Source organism: Rutilus rutilus (assembly GCF_951802725.1).
Source record: "Rutilus rutilus genome assembly, chromosome: 11".
NCBI lineage: Eukaryota > Metazoa > Chordata > Actinopteri > Cypriniformes > Leuciscidae > Rutilus > Rutilus rutilus.
The window spans coordinates 2,099,988-2,112,525 of record NC_140216.1 but is presented as its reverse complement, the minus strand read 5'-3'; the positions used below and the strand labels follow the sequence as shown (position 1 = coordinate 2,112,525).

General features: G+C 37.9%; 1 protein-coding gene across 2 annotated transcripts; it reads left to right on the top strand.

The window, feature by feature from the left end:
• The first annotated feature begins 307 nt into the window (after window positions 1-307).
• Window positions 308-7,669, top strand: vps28 (VPS28 subunit of ESCRT-I). Of its 2 annotated transcripts, none has more exons than XM_084424106.1 (10): window positions 308-347; window positions 814-859; window positions 962-990; window positions 1,083-1,120; window positions 1,263-1,352; window positions 2,795-2,900; window positions 3,542-3,643; window positions 3,906-3,959; window positions 4,605-4,696; window positions 6,840-7,669. In XM_084424106.1, exons 2-10 carry the CDS (start codon window positions 820-822, stop codon window positions 6,958-6,960), a joined length of 672 nt encoding a protein of 223 aa, XP_084280232.1. In that variant the 5' UTR covers window positions 308-347; window positions 814-819; the 3' UTR covers window positions 6,961-7,669. The 2 variants fall into 2 exon arrangements, with proteins under 2 accessions (XP_084280232.1, XP_084280233.1); XM_084424107.1 differs by lacking the exon at window positions 308-347 and adding an exon at window positions 369-713.
• Window positions 7,670-12,538: the final 4,869 nt, after the last annotated feature.

The following is a 12,538-nucleotide window of genomic DNA, read 5'->3' as shown; positions in this document are numbered from 1 at the left end:
AAATGTTAGTGTTCTTTGAATGATAATTTAAATGAATATATAATATACTATACTATAAAGTAGTTATATTTCATAACTGAGTCAATAAAGCACAGTTTATTTAGCAGTGTGGAAATATTAGAGGTCCTTGGCAACCCTCACCATGAAACTTGCGCATAAATGTTAGTTTTCTTCGAATGTCAAATTGAATAAATAATTATTCCTATCACTTTAGAGTTGAGATTAAATATAATATATATTATTTGCATGAGCATATTGTTGTAAAATGAAGAAATAAAATAAAACAGGATGTTACGAAATCATCCGGCGACGTCACGTCAGTTTGCAGTGGTGACGTCAATATAAGGGTGAGCGAATTCTTTTTTATCTTCCTGGTGCGTTTTTTGTGTGTTAAAAACCCCTTTAATATTTAAATAATACGTAATTTCATAATCACATTAACGTTATATACTTATATAAGGTGCGAATTAGTGAAAGACATCAGTGTGGCGTTTACACTCTCAGCGGAATGAAAGCTAAACCGAAGCTAGTTGCCTGAGCTAGCATCGCTCACGAAATAAACAAAACAACATCAGCTGTTGTATAAAGAACTCGATTCACCATTTACCTTGCGTCAAACAGCTCGTTTAATGTCTAGAATCTATTTAGTCACATATGTTGTCTGTCTGTCTATAAGTTTGAATGGTATTTCCTGTGTTTGAGATCAGATCTCAGTACGTTTTGATAAACAATCAATCGTTTCTTTGAGAAAAGTACTGGCTCGTGGCTAAAGCAAAAACGTAATGATCTGATTGTCTCTTGATTGTTTTGTAGTTCATCATGTTTCATGGAATACCTGCTTCTGGAGTGATGGGAGGAGGTGAGACGGGAAAAATCAATCTAAGCATCTCATTCTTTCATATTTTCACATATTATCAGGATCTCATATCTCTGTTTTCCCTTTCTGCTTTAACTTAACCAGCGCCTGCCAACAAGCAAGAACTGTATGAGGTAAAATGTTAGATTGTGCACTATTTTTATCTTAATAATGCACTCACTGTCATTTTTCTTCTTCTTTAAATGACTGTCTTTGTCTGTTACAGGAAGTGAAATTGTACAAAAATGCCAGAGAAAGGGAAAAGTAAGTTACCTGACATCATATTGGCTATTTTTGAGCTTCTTTATTTATTTGTCACACTAATTGATGTCACCGTAAAGACAATGTCGGATGCTGATTATGTGATTGGGTTGCATTTAATGTCCTTTTTGTTTCATTTGGAAAGGTATGACAACATGGCAGAGTTGTTTGCTGTGGTCAAAACCCTCCAGGCGCTAGAGAAAGCCTACATTAAGGACTGCGTGACTCCAAACGAGTGAGTTACTTTGTGCAAAATGTCATGATTTAAGGTATGGTCACATTTACTGTAGTTCAATGATTTTTCTCAGGCAAAGTCCAGTCGTTTCAATAGGAATCCATGCAAAATGGGGGGCGAAATATTTCTGCGCAGATTCAACAGAAAGCTGATTGGTTTGAAAGTGGCTTGTGTGAAGCTAGGCTTTATACATCGCTATTCTATTGACAAGAGGCAATGGTCCTTTTATTTCCCCTCTTCTTTTTAAATGCTGTTTTTTTTATTACATTTTCTTGAACAATTACATATCATGTACAAAAACAAACAAACAAACAAACACCGGGGCTCATATTACATGAAAAGTGCAATAGCACAAACCAACACTGGATAATACAGTATTTACTTTAGAAGTCAGAGTTAACAATATACATTGCAATCAATAATAGCCACAGATACGATAAGGGTAAAAATAGTGCACATTAAATGAATATAATACCTAATCAAGCATTTTTTTGTTCCTCTATTATATCGTTAATATCCCCATGTTCAATAAATAATAAAACGGGACTCCAGACCCTCTTAAATCTGTCGTCTTTACCCTTGAGAATATCTTCTCCATTGCAATGCATGAAGATATTTCTCTTAACCATCAAATTATAGTAGGGCTTTCTGTCTTTTCCCAATAAATGGCGATGAGCCGTTTGACATGTAGAATACACGCCTATCAATGCTTGAGTGTCCTTTTACATATAATTCCGACTCACAGTTTTGACGTTTATCTCATAATTATGACTTTGCTACACGATCAAACTCATAATTGCCTCACAATTTTGTCTTTTTAACTAATAAACCATGCTTTTTTTCCCCCCTTATGTGGCAGAAATGGCCTTCAATAGATAACGCATCATAACTATATTCACATGTTTGAAGATCATACAATTTTATCTTAATTCGTTCTTGGATTCAGCTAAAGTTTCCCCCGGCTAGCTTCAGACTCACGGGAAACACAGGGCAAAACGCAGGGCTCTTCCTGTCGGGATGGATTTCACTGCAGCAACACAATGAACGGTTGAAGGTCCGAATTATTACCCCCATCATTTGCATAATTACAGTGTTTTTATACCGGCAAAAGACAGAACAGAAATTGTAAATTGTAGTGGACGCCCCGTCCAGTCAGCGAAAGTCACGTCTAATGACAAATGCTCTCCTGGCATGCCGTCTGGAGCTTCAGGAGCATTGCAAAAGCCACAAAAATGAGAGTTTTGCCCCCAAATCATATGGAATTACAGTGGCGGGTGCATGTGTAAAACCCAGGATACGCCATATCATATTGTTAATATCTTTCCAAAACTCTTTTGTTTCAATGGCCCTTTTTTTGCCTGTGAACTTCCGCTAATGTGACCCACAGCCTTATTGACACATTATCTGTCCATATATAATACATATTTGCTTTGTTTTCGCAGATATACAGGAGCTTGCTCAAGATTGCTTGTCCAGTACAAGGCTGCTTTCAAACAAGTCCAGGGATCAGATGTGGGCTCCATCGATGACTTCTGTCGGAAATACAGGGTATAGCTTATTTTACTGATTATTAGTAGCTCTAAATTCTTTGTCTCTTAGTATCTTTGGTCCAGTGCACCACTATATACAGTCAAACCAAACATTATTCAGACACCAGATATCATTTTTGATATTGTTTTACTAGTGTGATCAGGACACTATAGTTCATTTCTGTGAGTGAGGAGAGCAAAATAAAGTAAACTGTGACATATTATACCCAAATATTCTTCATACAGAGACTACCAGTGAAATATATAAACATTTTGGACCAAAAATTACTCGGACACTTTGAGCTGATCATGTTTTGCTGAAGTGTGTTTTCTTTAATTGCTAATGCTCTTTTTACACACAGACTGAACACAATGAAGCATTGCTTGGTGATTGGTTGAGCTAAACTGGTATTATCTAATTGTGTAGTTAAATTTAACAGCTGACAGATATTCAACATAATTCATGTGTGAGACAGTCTAACAGAAGGACGGACAAAACCAGTCAAATATCAACTGATTTCATAACTCTTGTCATATTTTATTACCATTTTCTAAATTATAGTGAATTAACTGTGATAATGTGAGAAATGTTGAAGGTGTCTGAATAAAATTTGGTTTGACTGTATATCAATCATATGTTTTCTCTTGTGTCTCTGGCAGCTGGACTGTCCACTGGCTATGGAGAGGATCAAAGAGGATCGACCAATCACCATTAAGGATGACAAGGGCAACCTGAACCGCTGCATTGCAGACATCGTTTCTGTATGTATCTTGAACTCTCAATGCAGCCTTGAATTAATAGCTTTTCTTGAGTTAAAGCCAGTGTTTATCGATTGAGCACAGAGGATTCCTTCTTGTTTCAGCAGCTGAGATTTGCTCAGACTAGAATAAATATTGCCAAATGTAATTTGTCAGAGTATGTGGTGCATTGAGCTCCTTCTAAAATAAATACTTAGCATTGACAATAAGTGGCAAGATCTGCTCCTATACCATGTTTATTAACCTTTGTGTTTCTCCCGTGCAGCTCTTTATCACAGTGATGGACAAACTTCGACTTGAGATTCGTGCCATGGATGAGGTAGTCATTTCACAGACGACATCAGCTTAATTAGATTAACACAGTGTTATTAAAGGGATACTTCACCGATTAGCATTAAGCTTTGCATCAGTAGAAACCCGGTAGTATTTGCGCATGACCGTGCTTCCCTCCCTCATGTCCCCCTGAGACGAGAGATTTCTGTATTGTGTGTCTGGGAAAAAACCTCTGATGACGTAAAAATCATAATTTAGCATCTGAGGCTTTTTTGTCCAGAGGCGAGAGACTCCAGCCAGTAGGAGGAGCTCGTTCCGCATGTCTTCAACCCGCCCATAGGGGGATCTCACGATAAAACGCCGTCTTTTCAGTTTCGAGTCGACTAGTAGCCTAGTTGTATCATTTCTTCCCATACTGCCCTCTGTAACCGGTAGGCGTGACTTGGGAGTGGCCTTGTAGGGCAGCGAAGCAAGTGCATTCTGGGAGTTGTAGTCTTTCATCCACATGAGCCAAAAATACATTTTCTGGCTTTTCTCAGTCTAGAAGGCACCAACTTCTAAAATAATTTCACATTTCTACTGCATAAATGACCCAATTTAAATACACATTCATCTTTCCAGCGGTGAAATATCCCTTTAAGTTTCCCTGATTTTATGGTTTTGTTATAAGAGTGAGAATATTGTTTTGTAGATCCAGCCTGATCTGCGGGAGCTCATGGAGACCATGAACCGGATGAGCAACATGCCTCCAGATTCAGAGGCCAAAGACAAAGTCAACCTCTGGTGAGCCTAGATTCATTTTAGGGAAAGACATTTAATACTTTTATTCAGCAAGGATGCATAAAATCAATCAAAAGCAGCAGTAAAGACATTTATAATGTTACAAAAGACTCTATTTCAAATAAATGCTGTTCTTTTGAACTTTCTAATCAAAGAATCCTGAAAAAAATAGATGCGTCACGTTTTCCACAAAAATATTATAGTTTTCAACATTGATAATAATCATAAATGAATCAAATCATCATATCATAAATGATTTCTGAAGGATCATGTGACACTGAAGACTGGAGTAATGATGCTGGAAATTCAGCTTTGATCACAGGAATAAATGATAGTTTATTGATATCGTGGCTGGCCACCAAAAATAATTGAATATATGGGAAACACTTTAGGGGTGTAGCGATACCCTCATGCCACGATCAAATACATATCATGACGATACTGAACGGACCTTTCTCTCCCAAGAACGGACCAAGCTGTCAGGGACCAGTGGATTAAATTCATTTTTAATGACGCGGTTCCTACAACCCTTCCCACTGGCTTAACGTTAGGTGTCTGGGCTGATCATTTTACGCCGGAATCGTTCACAAATTTGGGGCAAATTTAAAAATGATAAACAGACAAGAAAATGATACAGCTATATTTTTATAGAATTGTATATTATATAACTATGACAACATATAATTGTATTGATTTTTTTTATAGAATAGATAAGGATAGATAAATAAAACAAACAGTCAAGTAATAATAAACATAAAGAAAAAGATCACGTTACATGTCTGTAGAAGAAAAATATTGAATGTCTAAAAAACCACAACGTGAAACAAGGCAGAAACACCACATGATAGCAAACGTTGATCTCAATAACCACTGTAAGCTGATAAAAAAAGTAGACTACATCTCCGTTAATGTAATCTACATTAAATAAAAGGTATAATGTATGTCTCAGTCAAAATGATTGTCTTTACCATTTAGAGGCATCTTGATGTAGACGTCCTTCCATCGACTCCACATCTTCCCTTTCCAGCTCAGGTTCAGAGTCTGGCTCATACATATACGGTTGAATCCCGTAGGTCGCGGCCAGGTCGGGTTCATTCACAACTTGCGCCATGATGTCATTTTTGGAATGATATGCTGAAGCGTTACCTGCGGTGTCAACCCCCCTCCTTCCTGCCACCAATCAACACGCCCCTCATTTGCATTATTAAAATGACCGTCCACGACAGCCAAAATATCGCATCAGATCTCGCGAGACAATAATGCCTTCAGAAATAAGGGCCAGAGGAGCTCTGTGTTTATTTTTTTTCCACTTTTCTTTTTTAGAAGGGCCTTGAAAGACTATAATAGAGCGTGGGTATCCAAGGTAATACTAGGTTATGACTCCTTTAACAAAAAATGTACTGTTGATTAAAACGCTAAACTTGGTATTACATTGTGTGTGTAAATTAATAGGCTTGGACTTGGTGTTGATAACCCAGTGCACAGGACAATAGAGACACCAGAATAAACATACTCATGATTCTGAAGCTGAAAATAGAAATATTTAGACGAAAATGCTTGCAATCTTTCGCTCACTTGATATATTTAAAATAATGTTGGCCACTTTTTACTGGTAACAAGACATTTGTCATTATCAGAACCCACAAATATTCCCCCGTTGCATTATTATACGTTATATTCAACATTATATATAGTAGTTTAATGTAGTACTGACACTACAACTCTAAAAACTAGAATTTTTTCTCTCACAGTAATTTTTATTTAGGGTGAGCTATACACTATCCACGATACATATCGTTGCATTTTTGTTTTCCGATATATTGATACACATGATTACAATTGAGCTTGTGATGCTTGAGAGTGAAATTACATCACTTAAAACTCATAGATAACGACACATTTCCAACAAAAGTGGATAACTTCTGTCCACCTCGCAATATAGCAATTAAATAAAGCAATTTCGATTCTGTAATTAAAAAATCGATTTTAAATTCGTAAACGAAAAAATCGCAATACTTAGGGTGTTTTTAGTCATTGGTTTGCATGCAAACCTGGATATCAGGTTATTTCCATGATCTGATTTTTGCGAGTCCTCAGTGTACTGGTGTGCATGTGCACGCGCTCACTGTCGTCTTGTTCCTCACAGGTTAACCACACTAAGCAGCATGTCTGCATCTGATGAGCTGGATGACTCCCAGGTTCGCCAGATGCTGTTTGACCTGGAGTCCGCCTACAACGCCTTCAACCGTTTCTTGCACTCGTCTTAAATGCTCCTTCTCTTCACCAGCTTTTTATCAAACCTCTGTTTAATTTCCCCTATTTTGCCTATCTCTCTTTAGATCTCAATGAAGGAACCTCAAATCCAATTAGAGTACTGTTGTGTTTACTAAGGCTTACGTTGGTCACTAATACAATTAGCATTATGTTGTTCACAGATTTGGTCTCTTTCAAAGTAGTATTTGTTTGTTTTTTTAATTGAAAGCTTTTTTTTTTTTTTTGATCATTTGGTCATTAGAAGGTGTTCTTTAGAATGACCCGATCGTTAGGCTTGCAATAGCGAATACGTATAGGAAGGGGAAATATACTGGCCTCTATTAATACATGTGATAAATTACATATGAATTGATAGTTTATGGATCTCATAATGCTGTATATTATAGAGCAAGGTTTGATACTGAATTCTCAGTACTGCATTTTATTTTAAATGTATAATACAGGTTTCCCAGCTTCACGTTTACGCTCTGTTAAAATATAGATTTTCCAGTATTTAAATGAGATGCTGGTTTTAATTGCACTCATTTACAGTACTCTAGCATTTGTTGGTTGATAAACTTGACTTTTATAACAGAGCTTGATTAAGAACTTGGTGTACTCTTTCCTTGGCATGGTGTTGGTCTACTTTACCATTATGTAATAAGTCATATTTATTATTAAATGACCATTGTAAATAAAATAGTTTTGAAATAAACCACATAACTTTCAAAATCAATTTGCCCGTTTTGTATGTGTGATGTTGATGTGTACAAATAATCATATTGAACCCTTTCCTTTGGTTGGACAGGTATGAAACCTTGTGAGGGATAGACTTGTAATGTAAATATAATATAATAGAAGTGTAAAGCTCCAGATGACTTTTAATTTTCCACAGCTCAGTTTTTTTTGTCTACGGCAATTTCTTGAAAATATATTTGTGCAGTGTTTCGTAAGCAGAACAATCCAAAGACACATGAAATAATAGTACAACAACCCACTGAAGAGGTATATGTCCATCTCTCACAGCCTCGTTTTCATTCTTGTTAAAAATTAAAGATGGTTCAGGTTTCGCAACATGTTTAAGTTGGATTTGGATTCGCCGCCTTAAACAAACAGAAATGTGCTTGGTTTGAAAATGACTTGTGTTTGATTTGTTTCATATATCGCTTTATTGTCAAATAGACAGTCCAGTCATTTTATGAAAAAAGGTTGAACAAATTGCAACAGAAGCAAACTCAACTGATTTTGTATCCTCAATATGTCCTGAGTAAGGGGAAAAAAGCCCGAAGAATCTCATTAGGGGAAAGTTTCGAAAAAGACCCAAATATAGCCTAAATACGCCTATTCATTATTTTTCTTACGTGAATAGGGTAACATTTTTAACTTTTAGATATCACCATGAAAATTACTGAGTTGATTACTTACATCAAGACAAACAAAAAATGTATAACAAGTTTTCTTTTTAATTGTTAACATGGACAAACGGAGCATAATCTAATTATGTAACTTATGCTAATTTGCATACCACAACAGAGCCAGGTGAAAATGTCTTGTTGAATCCCTATGGTTGAATCTTGTTGACTCCCTATGGTTGAATCTTGTTGACATATAACAGTAAAATACTTAATGAATGGAACTAATTTAGGCTACCCATGAGCATTAATACATAGAGGCAGGAAGAAGTACTTTTAAACTAGCTATAGTTGGGTCTTTTTCGAAACTATCCCTAATGGGATTCTTCAGGGCTTTTTTTTTTTTTCTTACTCAGGACATATTGAGGATACAAAATCAGTTGAGTTTGCTTCTGTTGCAGTTTGTTCAAGGTTGACCCCCATTTTGGCTTAAAATGGCTGGACTAATATTATTTTTCGCCGATATTTCGCTGATCACGTGATCCCATCTTCAGAAAACGATGGCTCCTTTAAGAGATCGCGTCTCTATGGTAACAAACAATTACAAACCCAAGTGATGCTTACCTTTTTAGCAGGCTATCGATTCTCTATGATACTAATGGTGAAGTCCAAACGACATAAACACTTGTTCTTATTTGCAACAGGTCGGGTTTAGATTTTATGTAACTCCGTTCAAATATTTGGATTGTCAACAGTGATTAAGATTAAGGCGTATTTACATGTTTTGTATTCGGCATATCACCAAGGAAAAGTAAACTCCTAGGTAATCGAGTGAAGTTTTCGTTTATTAAATATATATTGGGACAATCCTGCATTCCTCAGACAGCCAGGATTTTATTCCTGCCATGATCAAAACATCATAAGTGGTAAAACAGGTAAAAGACGGGATGAACATCACAGAGGTGGAACAACACATTAGCTTGAAGTATGACATCAAGAGAAGACTTGGAAAAGGGGTAAGTTCAGTTGTCTATTCTGTGTTTTTAAAAAGAGCCAAGATGAAGACTGAGTTATATAATAAGCAGACAGCATCCGCACTAATCTAAATATTATTGTTTCTGTAATGTGTTGTTTTGCACAGTAGTGATCATATGCTTGGAATAATTGCTGTACTAACGTTAATACAGATGACTGATTCTTCTGTTTATACTTTCAAGAAGTTAAAGGGTTAGTTCACCCAAAAATGAAATTTCTGTTATTATTACTCAACTTCATGTTACGCAACTACCATCGCTTTATATGATAAACAGATTATAATTAGGCTTTTATTCACATAGCCTATAAACAGTCATCAACTCACACATCAGTTGTGTTAAACGAAAGCGCAAGCATGTTCACTCGATGTGCGTGAATCAATTCATTCTCGTGTTACGCAGCACGTTTGAGCTTTATTTAATAAAAGCCTAAATTCAGTCTGTTCATCATATGAAGCGATCGTGTCTCTTCAGAAAATTTTGATTAAACCTCTCGATTTATATGGATTAGTTTTAAGATCACTTTAACTTTTTAAAGCGTGGTAGTTGCATAGCTGCCAATGGAGAGACAGAAAGCTCTCAGATTTCATCAAAAAGATCAATATTTGTGTTCCGAACATGAACGAAAGTCTTACATGTTCGGAACGACATGAGGGTGAGTAATTAATAACAGAATTTAAATTTTTGGGGTGAACTATCCTTTTAAAAATGAGTGTGCACCCTAAGGATTAATTATAATGTCCATCTGTAAACATCACAGGTGTCCTAAACTGAGCTTGATCTCTCATCCGTCAGTCCAGTAAATAAACTTAAACTGCAGTTTGCACAAATGACTTAAATGAGACCCAACACATGGCGGCTGAGCTGGGGGGCTATAAGCAAACCCACACCAGCCCGCTGCCTCTCACCATGGGCAACTCCAGAGTGGTGAAGAGTCCATCCTCTCTCAAGGAGTGTGGTTCCAGAGCCCAAGCCGTGCGTGGAGGTGATCCCGACTATCTCTAGTCGGAACCTCTGAACCTCACGCACATTCTCAGGCTCCTTCCCCGCCAGAGAGGTGACGTTCCATGTCCCTAGAGCTAGTTTCCGTGTCCAGGGATCAGGTTGTCGAGGCCCCCGCCTTCGACTGCCATCCAATCCACTAAGCACCGGCCCGTTACGGTCCCTCCTGCAGGTGGTGGGTCCACGGGAGGGTGGCCCCACGTCGCTCCTTCGGGCTGAGCCCGGCCAGACCCCATGGGGGGAGGCCCGACCACCAGGCGCTCGCATACGAGCCCCAACCCCGGGCCTGGCTCCAGGGTGGGGCCCCGGCTGCGCCAATGCCGGGTGACGTCATGGTCCTCGAATTTATTGCCATCATAAAGGGTTTTTGAACCGCTCTTAGTCTGACCCGTCATCTAGGACCTGTTTGCCTTGGGAGACCCTACCAGGGGCGTATAGCCCCAGACAACATAGCTCCTAGCGTCATTCGGGTACTCAAACCCCTCCACCACGGTAAGGTGGCAGTTCAAGGAGGAGTCTGATTTAAGTCTCATTCCCTGCGCCTTCGGGTCGGGATAGGTCTCTCACTATTGTGTGCGCCTATGGGCCAGTGTAGAGTACCCGGCCTTCTTGGGGACTCTGGGAGGGGTGCTGGAAAGTTCTCCGACTGGGGACTTCGTCATTCTACTGGGGGACTTCAACGCCCATGTGGGCAGCGACAGTGACACCTGGAGGGGCGTGATTGGGAGGAACAGCCCCCCTGATCTGAACCCAAGCGGTGTTCTGTTATTGGACTTCTGTGCTAGTTATAGCTTGTCCATAACGAACACCATGTTCAAGCATAAGGGTGTCCATCAGTGCACGTGGCACCAGGACACCCTAGGCCAGAGGTCAATGATCGATTTTTTTTTTTTAGAAAAAAACAGGGACAGCGTACAATAAACATTAACCTCAAGGGGAGAGATGCATAGTACCAGGTTTTAGCTTGATCTAATTTCCACCCGTAGTCCCTGGGCAGGCTGATGTTATAATAAAATACATAATACATCATACATACATGATTAATGAAATTTACATTGACCAAATAAATAATAAAAGTCTTCATATGCACAACAATCAGAAATTTGATTTGACAAGAGTCATTTCTTTGCCAGGCGTGAGAACGTATAAAAGTTTGTGCTTCTTATCAGCTCTGTAGGCAACATCTGATCCACTGATGAGCGGCCACACAAGAAAAGGCAGAGTTTCCAAATGCTGTCCTGCATTTAAGGATCCTACATTCACCTCGCACTGTAGATCTAGTGGCTCGAGCTGTTGTTTCAGAGCCCAAAGATATAAACTCTTTTAGTGGAGGAGCAGCGGTATCATGAAGGATCTTATACATCAAACACAGATTTGTGTGGATCATCAGATTTTCAAAGCTGAGAAATTTGTGTTTTACGAGGATATGACAGTGATGGAATCGTCTGCCTTTCTTATCGTGAATCTTTAGAGAACTTTTATATAATGACTCAAGTGGCCTGAGGACAGATTTGCAAGCCTGTGACCAACTTGTCATACAATAAAGAAAATGTGGAACAATCATTGCATTTAGATAGGCTCCTGAGGCCTCGATTGTAAGTGAATTTCGAATGTATCTGAACTGTGCCATATTAAATTTGATTGTATTTGATATTTTTTTTATGTGCCTTTTAAAGCCTAAATTTGGTTCCAATATAACACCTAAATATTTTACCTGATCTGGATTTGAAATGATTTGTCCATCAATTAAGATCTTAGGACAATTTTGTATTTTATAACGATTTGTAAAAAACATCGATACAGTCTTATCTAGATTTAAGGTGAGGCATGATTTTTTCAGCCACAAAGAAACTTTCTTCATCTCTTTGGTCAGTTTTTGAGCGACTTCTTCCGCAGTTTTACCATGTGCATATAGCACCGTATCATCAGCATACATAGTAATTTTACTCTAACACTCAAAAAAATTATATGTTGGCTTTAATTAATTTTTTTATGTCAAAAGGTTCCACATAACTGGGTTACGTTAAACTAACATAATTTGTTCATGTAACTTCAACATCATGGAATTAAGTCATTTTAAGCGACCCAATTTAAGTAGTCTCAAAGAGAATTTTTAAAGGCTTCCTGACATGATTCAGGATTTTCAGGTGTATCCATTAATATTTCATTTATGTTTGTAACACATAATTAAATTGATAGATTAC